The following is a 21,757-nucleotide window of genomic DNA, read 5'->3' on the forward strand; positions in this document are numbered from 1 at the left end:
GTGACCCGACAGCAGATTCCAGTTCCGGGCCAGGAAAGTCACATGAGAAGCTCAGGTCATACGATAGAGCAGGAGGGTGAGTGATGTGTAGCCGGTGTATTGCGGGTCGGAGAGGCTCTGTGAGCTGTCCATCTTTAGGGGATGTCAGGAGGAAGGGAGGTCCTTGGAAATCTCTGCTACTGACAATGGGCTTCAGCAATTCTGTCTCCACACCTGTTGTCTTATTTTGCCATGTTCATTTAATATTGCAACCAAATGTGTCTTTAGTTTCAGATAAAGTGGGGAAAAGTTCAGCTTTCTAGTCAGGTTTTTATTTCTCTCTGTGACCCCTTATGAGAGTTTTCTCAGCACTTCCTGTCACTGTGAGGTGTAGCTGTTACCTGGACAGGAAGGTACAGACAATAATAAAAATACTGGGAAGTTCTAACCCTTCCTCACTCCCATTGTCTGTGTTCCCATTGGAGAACTTCCTTCCTATCCTGAAAAGGGGAAATTTCCCCAACATGGGCACACATTACATTAAATAGGTGAGCAGGGGCTCTAACCCTTCCCTGCTCCACCTAATACAATACCTAAAGTTTTGGCTGGTGTTGGGCATAGATAACCTCCTGAAATTGCAGCAGTTAAAAAAAGAAAAAGTGCCATTTGTTAATGAGGAGCAGGTCAGGAGACCTTAAAGTGGAACTTCACCCAAAAGGGTCTCAGAAAGCCAGAGGGGGTCAGCATGGCAGCCAAGCAATAGCTTTCTGAGACCCTTTTGGGTGAAGTTCCACTTTAAGGTCTCCTGACCTGCTCCTCATTAACAAATTGCACTTTTTCTTTTTTTAGGGGATGGATACCTGGTTTTGACAGGTACCCACTGCCACTTTGATCCGAGGAGACGTTCTTCTCCTCCCCTTCCCCCCTGCAGTTTTCTGGGTCCCAGAAGACTGCAGGACCATTCACAATGCTCAGTTGGCTGTGAAGCCGCAAGATGTGCGCCAGTGGAACAAAGGACACAGGTGAGTACAGCACCGGATCCTGGGACAGATAAGCGTTTATTAAAAGTCAGCAGCTACAATCTTTGTAGCTGCTGATTTTTAATTTTTTAGAAGTTTGACTGGAGCTCCTATTTAAGAATGCACTTGAGAAAAGTCTGAACTTCTTATCTACACATTTTGTTTCGTTCATCGATTCAAAGTATTGACCTGGAGGGTCAGCAGCCAGGCACACTGCCATTTCAGAAGCAGGATAGGAAAGGCAGTCTGGGTGTTTTTGTTGACAACTGTCCTTTATGTACAAAGCAACTTGTACAAGCAAATTCAAAGTGTGTATGGTTAGCCTTAGAGATTTGAAAAAGTACAGGCATTGCAATGTTATGTCTCACCTTATTTATCTGGTTCCTTATTTGGAGTAAAAACTGGATAGAACTGGATCTTCAACCTGTGCTCTGCTTGTTACAGAAACATAAGCATTGCCTTGTTTCATCTGGATTGCACAGCCCAGAACAAAATGGCACCAGCTACAAATGAGACGCTTACTGAGGTGAACGAAAGGCTGGATCAGCTTCTTCTCCAAATAATGGATGACCTGGAGGCCCTGAAGGAGAAAAGAGAAAACCTCAACAGCCTCATAGAGCAGGTATGTGTTCTGTATTATCTCAGGTCTGGAAATAGATCCAATCCAGTGTTTTGTTTATTTTTGTTTTTTTTTTAACATTGTGCACACTTTAGAATTGTGCACAATCCCAGGGCACACCAGTCTGAAGGCTGGTCCACAACATCTGAGCTTGCATGCTCCCCCCTCCTCCTCCGAGCACAAACTCTCTGCTCACAAACTGCCCCTCCCAACACAAATTCTGTTTATCTCCTTACTAAAGGAGTAGTGTCAGCAGCAGACAGGAAGAGAAAGCTGGGAGGAGGTGTGGGCTGTGCTCTCCCCCCTGTCTCTATACAGGAGCTAGTACAGAATTGCTCTCAGATTCGACTGTACAAGGTTTCATTGCCCCCCACCCACAGTTTTTCCTGGACAGGAACAGTGTGGGGAGAAGGTGGCGGGGTAGTAATTAAACCCTGTACGTTTAGATGTGAGAGCGATCCTGTGTTAACTCCTGTGCAGACAGGAGAGAGAGAACACAGGCCACACCTCCTGCCGGTTCCCTCTTTCTCCTCCCTGCTGCTGTCTGTACCATTGCTGACAAAACAGAAAGCTGTGCAGGCACTCTGACATGTCCTTGGCAACCAATGATGTCATTGGTTAGTAGAATCCGCGTGGGTGGCCCGCGCAGATTTCTGTTTTGTCAGCAATAATACAGATAGCAGCAGGGAGGAGGAGAGAACAAGGAGGAGGTGCGGGCTGTGTTTTCTCTCCTTTCTGTGCACTGGAGTTAACACAGGATCGCACTGAGTTTGGGCTGTTGCCGTGGCATCCCAGTATTAAAAAACATTCTCTAATCTGTTCAAAGTATTGTCCGTCAAACAGACCACTCTTGATCCATGACAGAACCAAAATTGTATCAGTTGCCTAGGAGCCAGTCACATTTCAAAGGCATGGAGTGTCTCATTCCTGCAAGCTGTATCAAGCCCCCCCCTTCAAATTAATCTGATAAATACAATTTAAAGCATTCTCTAGTATAGTCTAATTAAAGTGGTTGTAAATCCCCTGAACCTATTTTTACATATAGGTAAGCATATAATAAGGCTCACCTATATATATATATATATATATATATATATATATATATATATATATATATATACTGAAAATATCTCCTAAACGTGCGCCGTTTAGGAGATATTTGCCTTGCAGTGCGCCGATGATGTCATCAGCGCATGCACAGTGAAGAAACTGCCCTCCATGCAGCCCCGGAAGGAAGAGGGGCTAAGATGGATGCTTCCACCAGCGGGGACATTGCAGGCTTTGTTTGCAGGTAAGTGCCACATAATGGGCTAGTATGCAATGCATACTAGCCCATTATGCTGTTACTTTTCAGGGGAATGAAGAGGAAGTAAAACCCATCAGGGTTTACTTCCTGTTTAACCACTTCCAGCCCAAGGACGTCACATGACGTCCTTGACTTTCAGTGGGGATATCTGAATGATGCCTGTAACATCAGGCATCATTCAGATATCATTTTCTGCCGGCGATTCTGTGCACCGTAAGAATGATCATAGCAGCAGTCCCGGCGCCCTTCTCTGGGCTCTCCCATTTCATCGGGGACCCGGAGAAAGAATCCGCCGCCGCCGGATGAAGAGCATAGAGATTTCCGGTGACCAAATGGTCACCAGTCATCTCTATGATCGTCGGAGGCCCGGGTGCGACGTTATGACGTCACGTGTCGCGGATGTCAACAAAGCGGCAATCTCGGCTAGGAAGCATCAGATCTGTCTTTTTTTTTTTTTTTTTTTTTTCTCGATCTGATGTTTTTCAGCCTGGAGGAGAGATGTGGCTTCTTATAGACCCCATATCTCTCCAAGTGGACCTGTCACGCACCATTCCTATTGTAAGGGATGTTTACATTCCTTGTAATAGGAATAAAAGTGATCAAGAAAAAAAAGAATTTAAAAAGAAAGTGTAAAAATAAAAAAATTTAAATTAAATAAACAATAAGAAAAAAAACGCACACATAAGTCCCTCCCACATATGTAAACGCCGTTCAAACCACACATGTGAGGTATCGCCGTGTGTGTTAGAGTGAGAGCAACAATTCTAGCACTAGACCTCCTCTGTAAGGCCCCTTTCACACGTGGTGGACCTGCTTCCACGGAGTCCGCCGGCTCAGCGGGAGATCTCTCCGCTGAGCCGGCGGATGACAGGTCCTTCTCTGCTCACTGAGCGGGGAGGGGCTTGTCAAGCGCCGCTGCTGCCTATAAAGAGATCGGACGAAAACGGGCAGCATGTCCGTTTTCATCAGATATCACCCGATCCGATCCGCCGGTGGCGGATCCGAACATAGAGGCATCCGTCTGCTTTTAGTGGATCGGACCGAGTCTGATGTCAGCGGACATGTCTCCGCTGACATCCGTTGCTCCATAGGCTAGCATGGAGCGCCCGTTCAGGTCCGCCGTCAAAACTAACAAGCAGACCTGAACGTCTGACCGTGTGAAAGGGGCCTAACTCTAAACATGTAATCTGTAAAAAAGTGTGCGCAATTTTAAAGTGTGACATGTTGGGTATCTATTTACTCAGCGTAACATCATCTTTCACATTATACAAAAAAATTGGGCTAACTTTACCGTTTTGTTGTGTGTTTTTTTTTTTTTTTTTTAATTCATGAAACTGTTTTTTTTCCCAAAAAAAAGGCGTTTGAAAAATTGTTGCGCAAATAACGTGTGACATAAAAAGTTGCAACGACCGCCATTTTGTCTGCTAAAAAACTATATATAATGTTTGGGGGTTCTAAGTAATTTTCTAGTAAAAAAATTATCATTTTTACATGTAGGAGAGTGCCAGAATAGGCCCGGTATGGAAGTGGTTAAGCCTTTTCCTCTTGGAGTAGAACTTTTTGCCACTTTTTAAACTGCCAAGTGAGAGGGGGGGATGTATGTTGACGTCTGAGCTCCTATTTGAAATCATTAGTGTGATTGACTTGTTAGGAGCTGGGCTACTCAACCACCAGTCTGTCTAGTTCTAATGGTATGAACAGCAGCCTTCCCCTTAAACTATATCTACAGCCATCTTACATATTTATATTAGTGTAGGTAAGAGTTAGGCCTTCGGTTTTTATTGATGTTTTTGTCCTAACTGGTGAGATTCATCATCTCAGTTTTGTTCTCGATGACCATTGTCATTGAGACGGTAAGCAAGTAGAAAATCTGGAATTTTGAGTTGAGGCAAAATCCTTAAATAGGTGTCAGCTGCCTGAGATCAGATTTTATTTTGAAGGAATATCCTCCCACTTCTTGTGTCTTAATTCAGGAAATAAGGGCAAATCACCCCCAATGGGACAAGACAGAAAAGAAGTAAAGGGGTTTAAAACTGTTTTGACCTTTTGATGTGCTTTACCAACCAGTCCATTTCGGCTTTGATTGATTTCAGATGAGGGTTCAAACCTCAAATCTCCCTATGAAAGACAATAAGCCTATGTGTGTAAAATCACAGAACTGCTTCCTGTGTAAAATGAGGGGGAGCTATGCAATAAAATACTTGCCTTTTTATATATGGGTCACTCGGTCACTCCTTCTTCTTCCTTTTTTTTTTTCCCCAGGGGTGGTTCTACCTCTCTCAGTCACGATATTCAATGGGGAATAAATTTGTATCTTCTCTGCAATATAAACAAGACATGGTTCCCTCCGTCTGTGTCCAGGGCAGGTGAGTTGTGAGCAACATGCTTAATTTAAATACAATGAATATCTCTCTGAAAACTTATCAGGTCCCTTTTGTTCTCCTGAACGTTGCTATCCACAAAAATGATGTACACTATAGAATGACCTTATGGCTTGGGGTCCACAGTTCTTTAAAGTAGAACTGTAAGCAAAACTTTTTTTTAATTTTGGATAGAGTAAGGGAGGGTTATTTTCTTCCATCTGTGTCTAATTAGGAAGTCTTCCCTTCACTTTCTGACCCACCAAACCAGGACGTGAGGGGAAATCCATGCAAATTAAGGGAATTCCTTGGACCCATTGGAAGATGTCCCCTCTATTACTTTTCTGGGGACAGCCCACAATTTTACTTTTACTTTCACTTTTAATGATAATGGTAAACAGGACAAATAGAGAGGATGAATCTCCCTAACAGGAGAACAGGCAGCAATAAAAACAGACAGGTGTTTTAATCCCTCTCCACTCTGTCCAAAACTTGTTGGATCTTTCACACAAGTCAAGAGGAAAATGGCACAGCTCATTGCAGCCAAACAAAATTGTACTTGTCATTTTCACTGGTTAAAATAAAGAAGTGAAAGTTTGCTTGGTAAGCATACATGCACGTGCAGCATTTGCACAAAATAAGTTTTAAATTACATCATGCTGCAATGCATGGAGATAAGTCCACCTTTGTCACATGTTACACCTGTATTTGGGGCGTAATGTGTTCAGCTACCGGTAAAAACAAAACCAAAACACACACACCTATTATTTCCTAGGGGGTTAGTGCAGTCATGGACCCAAACTTCATTTGTGGAGTGAAGTTCCACATTAATGAAAGCTAGACTCCAGTTATAAAACATTCTTAAAGTAAAATCTTTTCTGCACTTCCTGCTGCTCTGTTCAGGTATCAAAAATAAAGAAAACCATCCCTCTGTAAACTTGTAAGTTGCTCTTGTTGGAGCTTACAAAGGCTGAGGACTCTTCCTGCCCCCATGTGACAGTGCTGGGCAAATCGCTTAGCTCCTGCGCTGTCATAGGCCTCTCCATACAGAATGCATCAAGTAATTTTTTTTTTTTACTCTTGATGGCTGAATGCTGCCGCAAGTAAGAAAAAATGTTTAAATATGTTGCTGGGGAGGAATGTATTAATATGAACCTTTTGCTTTGTTTGCTTATAGTTAACATAGTTGGTAAGATTGAATAAAGACATCAGTTCATCTAGTTCAGTGTGTATAAGTGTGTATGTGTTCATGGTACTACCATTTCCTATATCCCTGTATATTGCTCTTGCTAAGATGCACATCTAAAAGTTTTTTTTTTTGTTTTTTTTTTTTTTTGTTTTTTTTTTTTTTTTTTTTTTTAAATTTGGCATGGACAAAGCACACGTTAGCTTGATTATTTCCGTGTACTGTGTATGATGTATCCCTTTTTCATTTACATCTTGTAATTTAGCATCTCAGAGGAGGGTGTGACAATGTTTCATGTTGGGAATGTTGAGTCAGAAAAGGGGGAGCCTGAGGAAACTCAAGAGGTCGAGACAATCGGAGCAGTGGATCAAGGTAATTTTAAGTATGTATACATATATATTATGTATACTCTAGTAAAGTGTAATAATTATATATTTTATGTCCTTATTTTGGATATGGTTAGAAAGAGTGGGAACCTGTGTCAGGTTTTAAAGCCATAAGGTTTTCTCACCTTAATGCATTCTGCTAAAACTTATATGAATTGGTACTGTTTGTACCTTAAGGAAGGGGACATACCCCAAAAGCTTGTCCTGAAAAATTGTATGTTAGTGCAAATAAAAAAAGCATCACGGACAGTACTCAATTTTCTCTGTCACAATTGCACTAATATGGCTACAATCACCTCCATTTCATCTTTGTATAGCTGGTTAGCCTGCTCTCTAATTCAACTCCCTTTTACCTTTTTTCTCCGAGCCTGTGAATATGCATCCATCTTGTGTACCATTTGCAGCAATACCCTGTCTAAACACCAGGGAGCCCTGTGTACTGAAGCATAGGAACTGCAGTGGACAGAACTAGGTGACTGAAAGCTGCATCGCGCACACAAACCATGTAATAATGGAGTATAAGAAAACGCACTAACTTTAGCAGAGTTGATGTATTTTCTGGATAGTATTGGAATTAAAATGTATTTAAACTTTTTGTAAACCGTAAAAAAAATTAAAATTCTTTTTTTATTCCTTTCCAGTGCTGAGGCACCGAGGCCACAAGTCCTCCACAGAGACTCCTAAATACCTAAAGACTGAAGGAAATGAGAAACCGAGGCCGCTACCTAATAATGACCCGTTGCGCTGGTTTGGCGTTCTCGTTCCTCAGAGCTTACGCCAAGCACAAAATACTTTCCGCCAGGGTGAGTATATATATATTTTTTTTGTTTAATATTTGTTTATTAATTAAACAAGGAAGAAACAAGAATGTGTAGCAACACTATATGCATGCAAGTATAACAATTACAATATCCGAAGACACACAGGAGCAATAAAACGTATGAAATACGGCATACAGTTTTGTGTAAGGGTCTGGGAGGGTGTGAAATATGTAGATGCATATTATATAGTAAGGTAACTGAACAATTGATAGACAATTTTAGGGGGAGGGGGGAGGCTAAGGGAGAAAGTAAAGGGGAAGAAGTAGGAGGTTGGGGGAGAGGGGGAAGTGAGTGAAAGATGAAAGAAGGGGTGATAAAGAGGGTTAGGGTGGAGAAATGCTGGTAGGCGATGTGCTACATAAAACAACATAATGCAGGCTACATAGTATAACATTACATTAGGCTAAATCTAGGGTGAGTATATTTACAGCATACACCTGACGTAATGGGTTCAGTAAACAGCTTAACCAAACCTAAGTGCAAAAGGGGTTTTGAATAGAGTAGATAATGGTTTAAAACCCTGGTTTGTACAGTAGGAAGCAATGAAACCTCTCTTCTTCTTCTTTCTTCTTTCTTCTTCTTCTCTCTTCTTCTCCCTTCTCCCTTCTCCCTTCTCCCTTCTTCCTTCTTCCTTCCCTGTCAACTGGATCAGCAGGCTCCATTGAAATTACTCCCTTCACAATAGACTGTTGTTCGCCGAAAATTTACTAGCCTGCCATCCAACATTTGTTGGCGGAAAGTTGGACAACAGTTGTCTAAAGGAGCGTACTAACGGTCGGATTTTAGGACAACAATCTGTCATCACACAATCCCCTGCTAACAATCAGATTGTGTGTACAAGGCTTTAGACATAGGAGGTGCATGGGGAGCTGAAACAAGGTTTTCCCAACCACCCCAAGGGATTCTGGGTTTCCCCGGCCCGCCCGCCCAAAGTGACTCCGTCACAGGCTCTGCAAGCGAACCGCCCCAGTGTGAAAGTACTCAGGCTTTCACACTGGGGAGGCTTGAGAGGCGCTTTACAGGCACTATTTTTAGAGCTAAGACGCCTGAAAAGTGCCTTCAGTGTGAAAGGAGTCATAAAGAGATATAGAAACTCAACAGGGCTTCTAAACAATTTCCAATTTATCCAACAATAACAAAACATTTGAAGCAAACAGACTCCACTACACAGGTAGATCCAAACCAGAATAGACAAATCCTTAACCTCCAGGGGAGAAGAGCCCCGGGTGCTGGCTAATGCTGGAATAGGCAGGAAGTGTACAAAAAAAGTTCTGGACAGCCGCACACCGGGAGAAATTTCAAGTGTTTTTATTGAAGATACCGGATTATGAAGTACACAGGACACTGCAGCGAAAAAGTACAGGACAACAGCTGACGCGTTTCAGCTTGCTATGAGTAAGCACTTAGTATAAGTGTGAAACACGTCAGTGTGTACTTCATGATTCAGTATCTTCAATAAAGTCACTTGAAATTTCTCTCCCGAGGTGCGGCTGTCCAGAACTTTTTTCGTACACTTCCAGCCAATAACAAAACATTGCTGGGTTATACAATGGAGTGAACATGTCACGGTTATGTGGTAAAAAGGTTTTTAATATGTTAACACCCATTGATGAGATTACAATACGCTAATCTCATGTACTATATGTATGAAAATGGCTTTCAGGTTTCAGAAGTGTTGAAATTATCTGAAATATTTCCCTGTGCTGCCCAATTTTCTCTACTGTATATTTTTTAGTCCTTCTATATTTCATACAAGAATGAAATGAGCAGCAGACAGCCATGTGAACTGGTTTTATGTAATTTAGTGGAGAGGATGAAGGTCCAGCTTTGAGCCAAGTCAGCTCTCATCTCCTATGCTGTCTTCTCCAGGTATCCTCTTGACTGCTGAAGTTGCCTCTCTACAAAGCAGCATCGATGAGACCCGCAAACAGTACCGAGCATTACTGACTGATAAGCACCAGCTACAATCTCAGTCTGTCTGTGCATAAACTTTTTCCTTCAATAAGATTTAAAGGGTAACTCCACTTTCATGAGAAAAAAAAATAGCATATATTAAAAAAAAAAAAAAAAAAAAAAAATATAGCATATACAATTGCAACATATTGTAATTGAATGTTATTAAAAATTACCTTTCCTTTTCAATCTGCAGCTGCTGTAATTTTCTGTAAATGCAATGAAATATGGCAACCTGGAGATATTCTGTACACAGAATGTATACAGAATGCCCTCCCAGAAACATTTCCTGCTTGTGTGATTGGCTCACTGATTTTCCCAGAAGTCTACACTAAGTCCAGATTTTTGGCATCCTCTGCAACAAAAATGTATTTTTTGGTAAGATATTCCCAATAAGAAATCACATCTAAAGGGATGCAGCCCCTCATTAGAGCTCTACAGCTGCAGCAGCTGTTTGATATTTATGAAACCTCTCCCATTAGACTCACTGAACATGGGCACAGACAAACGCACAGGGATTTCTTCAGAATAACAAAAGGTAGGATTCTGCAACAACATTTGTTAAAATCCTTGTAATGTACATAGATCACCCAAAAAAAGTGGAGTTGCTCTTTAAAGGTCGATTCACCAAAAACTGATATTTCAACTCCGACTGGCCAATTTTGGACTTAATCAGGAGATACGGCTATGGGAAAATGGCCTATAAGAACAGGCATTAGGCCGCCTCCATCAGAGATATTAGGAAATTAATTAATGAAGTGAATTAGAACTATATGCAAAACTTTTTTCTTCATTTTTTTTTTGGATAGAGTAAGAGAGGGTTATAACCCGTCAATTTTCTTTTTTTTTTTTTTTTTTTTTTTTGCCATCTGTGTTCGGTTGCAGAAATCTCCCTTCACTTCCATTCCCATAGCCAAACAGGAAGTGAGAGAAAATCCCTGCAAATTAAGGGAATCTCTTTGGGACCCCCAGGTCACCAGAACTTGTGTCCCTATTGGAAAACTTCCCTTCTATTACTTTTTTGGGGACAATCCAACATTTTAGATTTTTCTTTTACTTTCACTCTCAATGATAATGGTAAACAGGATAAATATAGAGGGTGAATCTCCTTAGGCCCCTTTCACACGGGTGCCTCCGTTCTGCGGGATCCACTTGCTGAGCGGGGAATCGCTCCACTGATCCCCGTTGAGCAGGCGGATGACAGGTCTGTCTCTGCTTACTGAGTGGAGATGAACAGACTCCCGCTCTCTCCTTTATGGAAAGATTGGATGAAAACGGACCGCTTGTTGGTTTTTCATCCGATCCCATTCGAACCGATCCACCAGGTGGATGGAAAATAGGACCCCATCTGTCTGGTTTTGACGGAGAGGATCGGATCGGGTGTCAGCGGACATGTCACCACTGACATCCGCCGCTCAATAGAGGTGAATAGAGTGTCTGATCTGGTCTGCCTGAAAAACTGACAGGCAGACCTGATCGGACAGCCTTTGTGAAAGGGGCCTTAATGGGAACACATGCTGCAATAAAAACGGAAGGGGGTTCTAAACCCTCTCCACTCTGTATAAAACCAAATCGTTCTACTTTAATGTTCATCTTATCAACAGGTTACACTCAAATGCGGGTGCCCTCTATCTCTTGTAAGTCTTATATGTGCATTAGGTTGACTTGGGACCTTTTCTAGGGGTGCTGCTAACATCTTCATAAGTGACTTTTTCTATTGACTACCACTCTCCATTTGGTGCCCATTCTTGGCATCAGAGGTGCCACAGCAGAGCCATAGTTTTTTTGCATGGGATATTGGCTTACTTGTGTTCCAGTAGCTTTAGGGGTAAAATCTGCCTTCTGTCACTGCCTGTCCCCATCTAAGCCATTATGAAGCAATGCAAGGGGGTGGGGGTCTGTCATGGTGACCAGTCTATGCCATAATGGCTACCAGTGATGATTGGAACTAGAAACACTGGTACAGACCTTGCAGCTGAAATATCAGATTTGGGTGAACTTCAGTGTATTGGCTCAGGGGCTTTCTGTTTTATTTACACACAATTCAGACTTTATTTTTATTAGTTTATCTTCTTCTTCCCTTTTTTTTTTTTTTTTTTTTTTTTTTATATTTATTTTTGTTTTGTTTTAACTCATTCGGCTCAGAATTTCCAGCTTTCCTGGAAATGTTTGATCCCCAACCTTTGAATTACACACAACTGGTGGCTCTCGGCTCCCTCTAATGTTTTCCTAACTGAATCCCTTACTTTGGATCTGGGATCTGAAATCCCTCCTTCATCACACACTTCTCATGAGAGCGAGACCAATTATTCAATTGTTTAGTATTGTTAAATGTTTGAGTTCCTTTTAGGGCTCCAATTTGAATCTCTCTCATATGTTATGTGTGAGTGTAGCTCATCTAGAAACTACAGCTGTATAATTTATGTGCATTTTTTTCTGTCTGTAAATTAATATGTGTACTTGTTTGTTTACATTAAAAGTGTATTATTATGGCAATACCCATCCCTGGTTAATTCGGTGTCAAACATATTATTTTTATACAGCACCTGCATATCCAGTGTAAGGAAACATTTATTCACAAACAAAACACTGAGGACAGAACCTGCAGGAAGCATACCCAAACTTTCTATAGCCATGTGACTTTTTTTTGTTTTCCCTTTAGAATGATGCATATATAAAGTGATATACTGTAATTCAATCTCATGTTTGGAAGACACATAAACAGGAGGGAATAATTTCAAAACAACTCTGCTGTTTTGGGGAAAACCACCATTTTCTATGGTTGTCTAAGTTGTTTTTTTGGGCTCAATTTAGCTCTTGCTTTAGAGCAGTTAAATTCTGATGGGACATAGACATTACTTGTCTAAAATAAGAACTGTCTATTACTAATAGCAACCAATCTGAATCTCCAATTCTTCCCTTTTTTTTTTTCTCTCTCTTTGCTCATTGCTTTGATCAGTTGCAACACACGCAATGGGGTTTATTTACTAAAGGCAAATCCACTTTGCAATACAAGTGCACTCGCTGTAGATCCGAGAGGGACATGCAAGGAAAATAAAAAAAACAGCATTTTTGCCTGCACGTGATTGGATGAAAGAAATCAGCAGAGCTTCTGCCGATTTCAGATCTTCGCCTCAGATTTACAGCGACTGCACTTCCAAGTGCACTTGTAGTGCAGAGTGCATTTGCCTTTAATAAATCAACCCCAATATGCTGTTAAAATATGCAAACCTAGTCAACCTGATTAAAGCTGATCTCCAGGCAGATAGAAAAAAAAAAACACAAATTGTACTACTTCTTACAAGTAGAGATGGGCTTAACACTCCCCTGTTTGGTTTGCAGCAGAACTCCCGAACAGAGAAAAGGTTCTGAACTGAACAGCGAACCCTATTAAAGTCTATGGGAACCAAATGTGAAAAATCAATTATATGCCAGTAATTGGCCATAAAAAGGGTATGGGGTCCGAGTACTGCCCTGTTTTAAAAAAAAAAAACAAACGTTTTTACCGGAGCAGTGATTTTAATGATGCTTAAAGTGCAACAATAAAAAAAGAAAAAATCCTTTAAATATAGTGCCTGGGGGGTCCTCCTAGTCTGCCTGTAAAGTGTCGCGTCTGTACCCTGAATAGAACCTGCTGCAGCAAAACTAACATTTCTTAAAATAAAAAAAAATGAATTAAATCACATTACAAAAAATCATGGAGGACCCTTCGCGTCTGGTATGGGCATGAAAAAACAACTGGCCTGTGCCCCCCCCCCAAATCTATACCAGACCCTTATCTGAGCATGCAGCCTGGCAGTTCAGGAAAGGGGGGAACAAGCCCCCTCCCCCTCCTGAACCATACTATAGGGCAGGGGGTGTCATCCCCACAACCCTGGGATGTGGTTGTCTGCGCCTTAACAAGGAACCCCCAGATCCTGCCCCCCCATGTGAATGAGTATGGGGTTCCCCTACCCATTCACCAAGTAAGTGTAAAAATAAAAAAAAAACAGGAGGCAGTTTTTGACAATAACTTTATTTAAAAAAAAAAGAAAAAAAAGTGTCTCCCCCTCCCTCCACCTCAAATGATGCCACCCAGGTGCTCCGCGGCCTTACCCATATAAGAACCATCAAACGGCAAGCCAGGCATTCTTTGGTTTGTCTTAGTTGATGGCAGAGCATTTTTGTTTCTTTTCTTTTTTTTTTTTTCCGGGTCCAGGGGTGCAGTGGCGTTGTGATTGACGATGGATTTACATCGAGGGGAGGGATTGTGGTTTTTTTTTTTTTTGTTTTTTTTTTATAAAGGAATTTTTGACAATTTTTGGTGGATGGTTAGGGGTACCCCTATGTACCCCATACTCATTCTTTTACTAAAGGTTTTATTGATAATCATAGCAATTTCACAGTTAACAATGTAGAGAATGCATCATGAATAAACATAACATGAAATTTAGCATCTTATAAATAAAATAAGTATGCTAGTAAATCAGAGAAAAACAAAACAATAAGAATATAACAGAAGCTGAAAACAGTTGTACGTTGGAAACATGAGAGTGGTTGGACACATTAAGGTTTCAGGAATGCCCGTAGGCTTGCTTCCGATTTTTAACAAATACTTGAAGAGTTTGTCTCAACAGGGGCCTAACTGTAAATAGTCCTGAGTATCTATCCATGTAACCATCTCATCCAAGGCTATGCTCGGTGCCCAGATGGATTCTTAGGTGCAACTGAGAAGAAAGAGTATTGAGAGGGATGTTAAAGAAGAACTAGGGGTTGAGATTAGCTAAGAAGGGAGGAGTGAAGAATAGGGGGGAAGGAGGGGGAAGGGTGGGTCCTCGCGGTGGGGAGCAAGAGTGCATTAAATCCAAAGAAGGGTGGTATCAAATCTGGTGGGTTTAGTATATTCGACCCATGGCCTCCATACCTTCAGGAACTTATCATGAGTGTCCGGACAGCAGTCAGCTTTTCGTTAACCATTATATCGTCCATGCGATTCTTAACCGCCTCAAAACTTAGGGCCTGTGTCTTCCATGCCCTAGCTATCGTTAGTTTGGTTGCAGTAAAGAGATGCAGAGCCAGTTGCCGCTCTGGGAGAAGCAGTTCTGCAATTGGGTTGCGGAGAAGTGCTTCGTATGGATCTTTTTTTGAGGTCAGCATGGAGTATGTTTCGGAGGAGGGAGTAAACTCTGATCCATAACCTGCGTATCCGTGGACAGGTCTACCAGATGTGCGTCATTGTGTCCTCCTGGGAGCACCCTCGGAAACACAGGGGGGAGTAGGCTGGAATTAAACGGGCCAGTCTAGCCGGTGTGTAGTACCACCTGTAAAGTACCTTATAGGCATTTTCTAAAAAGATGACGTTCTTTGAGCATTTGGATATCGTTAAAGTCATGACCTGCCAGTCCTCCGGATCTAGCTGTTTCCCTAGTTCCCTTTCCCACTGAAGGCGATAGGGCCGTGTCGGTGGTTTTTTAGAGGTAATAATAGAGGAATAGATCAGTGATATTAAACCCGAGGTTTGGGGTCTTGCTCTGCAGAAGTTCTCAAAGGGGGTCAAAGTGTAATGGGTCGGTTGAAATTTTATAAGCCCCTAGGTAGCTGTAGTGTTCGCTTAACGGGATATCGTGAGAGCGTAGAGCCTCAAATGATATTATCCTAGTGGGGGTAAAAAGAGTGGATGTCCGTGAAACCATTTGTCTATAGTGGCCCATAGCGGCATTTGGTGTTGTGCATGGAGTTGGGATAACGGGACTATGTTTGCAGCTATATAGTAGGTTTGTAGGTTAGGGACTGAGAGTCCTCCATTGATTCTGCGGGCATATAGTATTTGCTCGTACCCCATACTCATTCACTTAGGGGGGTGGGGGCTGGGATCTGGGGGCTCCCTAGTTAATCTGGGCTTCCAGATTTCGATAAGCCCCTTGCCTGCAGACCCCCACAACCACAGCCCAGGGCTGTGGGGTTGAGGCCCTTGTCCCCATCAGAGCCCTGCCCCAAAGCACCCACCTCCTCGTGTTCAGGGCATGTGGCCTCCACCCCCCCCCCCCCTCCTTGCCTGGCTGCATGCTCGGCTAAAGGACTGGTGTGGATTTTGGTGGGAACCCCAACACCTGCCCCCCTTCTTCCCCCCCTTTTTTTTTTTTTTTTTATTCAGCTGTCAGTGGGGAAGCCCATAGACAGCTGATGACTCATCGATTGTGAAGGATGCCACGGCTCTGCTTTTTAACAACCAGCTATTCACTGCACCCTGATTGGGCAAAACTTTGCCCAATCAAGGCTTACAATGCACTGTGCAGCGAACAGGCGATGTTCGGGCCGAACTTTTGCTCGGCCAGAACTATTTGCCCAACTTTGCTTGCAAGGAAGAAGCAGTACTTCTTTTCACTATCCAGTAGCAGGCTGGGACAGCGGGAGACGACATGGGTTCAGATGAAATGGGTTGAATGTTGCTGTACTGAGGGCATCTAGTGGCAGAAAAAAGTACTGTGGAGTAAATCTCTGGATTGAAGGTTGGCACAAAATGCAGGTTTTGATATGTTACTTTTTAACAGGCTGCTAAATGATAATTTTTGCTGGAGTTCTTATTTAAAAAACTTTAAATTAATACACATACTCATGTCTGTAATCATATTATGGCTGCTTAGTATGGAGAGGGTGACCTCACTTTTCCGTGTGGTTTTGCAGACCGTGTCATTGGCCCTTTTCCTGCTGAACATATTGTAATTTCACTGCACTAGTTAGTGGTGCTGCTATGAACACTTGCCTTCCCTTAAAACCCAACCTGCACTTTCAAATTTGCAACTGGTGCAGAAACTTGGCACAAATGTTAGGTCACCACATTGTGACTTTAAATGTTGCCTGACTACTGAACAGAAGTTTTTATGCTGTAGATTTGCCTGGAGCTGTTCTTACAAGGGGCAGATCCACCCAAAACCAAAACGGATATTGAAATAATACTGTTGGTTTATCACCCACAAGCCTCTTGCTTCTCTGGAATAGTGGCAGTAAGATTTCCCCTACTAGATATCCAATTCCTTTAGTTACTGTGGCTATTTTGATTAAGGGCCCATTCACACTGATCAGTTTTTTTTTTATATGCTATTTTAGGATTTATAAAGTGGAAGAAAAATGCTTTAACAATGTATCCCTTTAAATCCTATGGAACTCTTCACACCATTGCACTGTGGGCATGGTGTGTTTTCAGAAGTCCTGCATGCTTTAAAAGCAAAAATGCTCCTCCCAATTGAAATTAATAAAAAATACATCAAAAATGCGCCACAATTTCATTTTTGGTGTGTTTTTTGAGTTGCATGTAAATGTTTCACAGGTGCATGCTGAGAGTCAGGCAAACCAGAAAACATCCAAAACACGGAGTAGTATGGAAGGGCCCTAAAGGTTTCTTGTTTTCCTTGCTGGATTCTATATCAGTGGTCTCTAAACTGCGGTCCGGGGCCAAAAGCGGCCCTTGGCTTGCCTTTATCCAGCCCTCTGACTTTTCCTCCCACTAATACAGGATCTATTTCTCTCACTGACACCAACAAATGAAGCAGAATTACTGCTATTGACACCAACGATGGGGCACTATTCCCTGTACTGACACCAACGATGGGGCACTATTCCCTGTACTGACACCAACGATGGGGCACTATTCCCTGTACTGACACCAACGATGGGGCACTATTCTTCTCCCAATACCAAAAATGCACTGTTTACTCACCAGGACAATTTCTACTCACACAGTGCCCCCCTAATGTCTGAAGGACAGTAAACTGGCCCTTTGTTTAGAAAGTTTGTGATTTAGACTCGGGTGCGCTGACATGCATTTGTTTTACCACATTCAAAAAATGCTTTTAATAGAGGTAAATAAAAGGCGGCTACAGCAAAAAAGGAAGGGGAATATAGGGAAAAATCCATACGAAAACAGAGAGGATCATAACAGGAAAAGTATTACAACCCTCTTGATGTGCATTTTAGCTTTGTGCTTTTGTAAAACTGAATTTCAACTGCCTTGAATGGCAAACTGAAAGGCACCAAAACTACAGCATGCTGCAGATTAGTAAATGATGTGAACAACCTTTTTAAACCAATAGGATATCACATGTTGATGCCTTTTTTTTTTGCTTGCAGCCTATCTTGTGTGAACAGGCCCTGAGTGGTATACAAATCTGAAGGATAAGGTTAGCCATAGATATGGAACAGAAAATATTAAGGCTGGAGAATAAATATGGGTACTGACTTATCTTGAATGAAACATTAGGGATTGTTGTACCATATGTGTATCTTTTTTTTGTTTCCCGAATATACAGTACGTCATCCAGGGGTGTCGGGTACTACCAGCCATTTTTTGACTGATTACGGCTGACATGCCATTAAAATTAAAACATATTTTTCAATGCGCTGATTCTTTAATGCCCGCCCACAAACCCACAAAATGGCTAACTCATGGCATACTGTATGTGAGTATTGCTTCTCTTTAATTATTTTCACAAGACATCTCCAGGACGATTCATCGTAAAATATAATACAATTCTGTGATGCAACTTCTAGTCAAGAAGCATTTCTCTTCACTAAGGAAGTATTGCTCAGAAGCTGACCACAGAGAGCCGAGGTAACAAGCCAGGAAGTGATGTCGTTTTCATATCGAACCATGACAGCTACCTATGACAGGAAGCCACAGCCACAGGGAGGAAACTAGAGAACAGCTTCAGAAGAGCCGGGGGGGCACACAGCATTCAAGATGAATCTTGATCTATGGAGCCAATGCTCACTATGAAGACCAGGAGCAACCTTTTTTGATGGCACCTGCAGTGAAAACCATGGACGGAGGTGAAAAGCCCCATGAATTCCTCGAGGAGGATGGCGAAGTTTGGTATGACAGATTTTGGGGATAATTGAGCACGGATTTAGCGTGACCTACTTTAAATAAAAGGAAATGTGTTCTGTGTAAAAAGTCTCTGCTGGATGCTGATGTCTTGACTCCTGATCATGTTTAGTTTCAGTTCAATGCGATGACTTCTACTAAATCTAAATTTTGCTTGTTTGGAATTAATGTGCAAGCCAGTAGTCAGAATGGCAGCTTCCATCAAAGCCTTCTCATATATTTTTGCATTAGGGGTGATTTCCTTTTTAAAAGCTCAGTAAAACAAATATGTAATTACATTATTGAAATACTAATGACACTGTTTGTGAGTTCTACTCCTGCACAGATAATTTAGGTATTTGTTATTCATTTACTGTAACTTCACAATACAGTCTATCATTCTATGTAAGTTGCCATTTTTGGCTAAACGAGGTTTAAAAGGGACAGTTGGCGCTGTTTTGTGATTACTGATATACATGGAAAGCCAGCACACAGCATGGGTAAAACTCAAAAATAAAATTTATATAGTTTCAATTTTAAAGTCTATATTTATAGACTGCAAACAAAATAAGACATATCGACTTTTCAGGGCCTCCATGGACCCTTTTCCTAGGTGACCGACAATGATGCCTGTCACCTTTGGAAAGGGGTCCATTGATTGTCTCCCTCTTTGGGAAAGGGGAGCAATGAAGTGTGCTAGTTTTCCATATGATTGAGCTACAATACGTCTCCTAAGGGGTGAGAAAGGTACAGTGCTGGGTGGATTGGACTGATTTGGTTATGTGATTAATGGACAGGAAGTCAGCTGTCCGTTTTGACAATTATCACTTCCCAAAACATCATCTTTACTGTTTCTTAGATCTAAAAAACCTCTAAGTACTCGCACGTATTATCCATGAATGTTTGTTTTTTTTTACTGGTATTCCTTTTAGCATTATTTTAGCTGTTCAGTGTTAATGATCACCAAAAACCCAATGTCACTAATAAAAATTTGGATATGTTTGTATGAATTATTGTTGCTACCTTTTGTCTGAGAGAGACTAGTGTAATAAGCTGCCAGATTGTGCTATGTGAATGGCAAGGTTATTTTCCAGCTGCCGTCATTCAAAACACCAGCCGCTAGCTACTGCTGTAGTATATAGTTACATAGTTAGTCTGGTTTAAAAAAGACACAAGTCCATCTAGTTCAGTGGTCTCCAAACTGTGGCCCGGGGGCTGGATTTGTTTGTCTTTATCCAGCTGAGGCATTATTTCTGCCACTGACACCAACAATGGGGCACAATTCCTCCCACTGACACTAACAGTAGGGAACTATTCCTTCCACCGACACCAACGATGGAGTATTATTCCTCCCACTGATATTATTTCTCCCCCTAATACCAAAGATGGGGCATTGTTTACTTCCACTGGGTACGATCTGCCCCCCCCCCCCCCCTAAAGTCAGTTATTTACTCACAGTAAACTGGTCCTTTGTTTAGAAAGTTTGGAGTCCCCTGCCCTAGACTGTTCATCAAACCAGAAAAATGACTGCTGCTGTGTGCCTGGCTGCTATTGCACCAATCTGGGAAAGGAACCTGGAACAAATCAGCGGGCCCCTTTGAGGGGTGAGCACTACAGTAACGTGCAGGCTGAGAGAACAAGAATAACTTCCAACAGTGCCTTCCCACAAAGGTGTTTGTTAAAAAAAAAAAAAAAAATGTCCTTTTTAAAAGCAAGCCTATTACTTGGATGATTGTGTTTAAGTGAGAAAAGAACCTAAAAGTACAAACTTCAAGATGCTTATATGTACTCTTAGTTCTGAAGTGCTCCATGGGGGCCCTGCACAAACCGTCAGATTGGAAAGCCTATATTTTCATCAGGCATTGCACAGTGCTGTGTTAATCTGAACGTCGCATGAATTTATTGGGCTAGGCACTCATGCCAATCGCTTTCTACCAGCGGAGCAATAACAACTCAGTCTGGTTATTGGTCAAAATAAACTCTGCTTGTGGATGTGCTTTGAATCCAGTGTCCACGTGGATGCTTTCTAACTGAGACTGTACCCATAAAGTTAACCTGCCAGGATAGAAAAAAGAAAAAAATGGTAGCCACCACTGGCGTCTAATTTTGGAAGCTGTAACACTTACCTTATTGTTTTACTGCTGGATATCTAACCCAGTACTGATTTGTGGCAAATAAAAAAACTAAATGTTTTTCATCATGTCATCTTCAGTAGATCTACAGAGAAGTTGCATTGCTGGCTAGAACCTGTGGTGTGTGTTGCTGTTGAATACGGAAAGCCCTGGATTTCTTAGTTCAAATCTCTGACGTGGTAATAGTTTCAAAGGCTTAGAGCAGGGGTCCTCAAACTTTTTAAACAGGGGGCCAGTTCACTATCGGTCAGACTGTTAGAGGGCCGGACTATAGTTCGGACGCGCTGTGATAAAAGTCCCACCCGCCTCCTACCTAGACCAGCTTGTGGCTCATTCTAGCGGGATGCACAGGGGGAGGCAGTGGGGTGGAGGGGGGCTGCAGAGTGGTCAGAAGGACAGTGGGATGCACAGGAGAACAGTGGGATGGAGAGGGGGACAGTGGGATGGAGAGGGGGACAGTGGGATGGACAGGGAAAAAGTAGGATGGAGAGGGGGACTGTGGGATGGAGAGGGGGACAGTGGGATGGAGAGGGGGACTGTGGGATGGAGAGGGGGACTGTGGGATGGAGAGGGGGACAGAGGGATGGAGAGGGGGACAGAGGGATGGACAGGGGGACTGTGGGATGGACAGGGGGACTGTAGGATGGACAGGGGGATGGACAGGGGGATTGTGGAATGGACAGGGGGACAGAGGGATGGACAGAGGGATGGACAGGGGGGATGGACAGGGGGACAGAGGGATGGACAGGGGGTCACTTACACATACGGACTTGCCTCTGACTGTCTCCCTGATCTCTCGGTTCTCACGTCTTCCTAGTAGGCTGTTCCCTGAAGCCTGCGCTCTCCCTGCTGGACTCCTCTTCCTCCTCGCTGTCCTGGGACAAGGCGAGCGTCCCCTCCGCGCCTCCTATCTGCCATGCCAGTGAGAAGTGAATCCGCGGGGCTGCGCTAGAAACTACACTTCCCAGCGTGCAGCGCGGCACATGGAGCCCTCCATAGAGATGACTGGGGTGGGGGAGACGGCTTGTGTAGCTTGTCAGAGGAGCGGACATTCTCCCCGCCGGAGCAGAGTGGACCTGCCCAAGATGAGCCGACCTGGCCCCGGCCCGAGCCAAGCAGATCCGCCCCCGTCCGTGCCGTTTATTAGTGTGGCTGTG

General features: G+C 42.7%; 2 protein-coding genes across 4 annotated transcripts in view; both read left to right on the forward strand.

The window, feature by feature from the left end:
* The first annotated feature begins 2 nt into the window (after positions 1-2).
* VMA22 (vacuolar ATPase assembly factor VMA22) lies at positions 3-17,877 on the forward strand. Of its 2 annotated transcripts, none has more exons than XM_073599777.1 (6): positions 3-76; positions 1,443-1,620; positions 5,186-5,289; positions 6,735-6,841; positions 7,497-7,658; positions 17,736-17,877. In XM_073599777.1, the coding sequence occupies exons 2-6, from the start codon at positions 1,492-1,494 to the stop codon at positions 17,747-17,749; spliced, it is 516 nt and encodes a 171-aa protein (XP_073455878.1). In that variant the 5' UTR covers positions 3-76; positions 1,443-1,491; the 3' UTR covers positions 17,750-17,877. The 2 variants fall into 2 exon arrangements, with proteins under 2 accessions (XP_073455878.1, XP_073455877.1); XM_073599776.1 differs by lacking the exon at positions 17,736-17,877 and adding an exon at positions 9,546-9,754.
* A 392-nt stretch (positions 17,878-18,269) lies between these two features.
* The window catches only part of LOC141108290 (rho guanine nucleotide exchange factor 3-like), a 60,965-nt gene continuing 57,477 nt past the window's right edge, over positions 18,270-21,757 (forward strand). For both annotated transcript variants that reach the window (XM_073599773.1, XM_073599774.1), the window contains exon 1: positions 18,270-18,477. In XM_073599773.1, the coding sequence (XP_073455874.1) occupies positions 18,404-18,477 (74 nt within the window). In that variant the 5' untranslated portion in view covers positions 18,270-18,403. The remainder of the gene's footprint in view (positions 18,478-21,757) is intronic.

Source organism: Aquarana catesbeiana, linkage group LG09, assembly GCF_042186555.1.
Source record: "Aquarana catesbeiana isolate 2022-GZ linkage group LG09, ASM4218655v1, whole genome shotgun sequence".
NCBI lineage: Eukaryota > Metazoa > Chordata > Amphibia > Anura > Ranidae > Aquarana > Aquarana catesbeiana.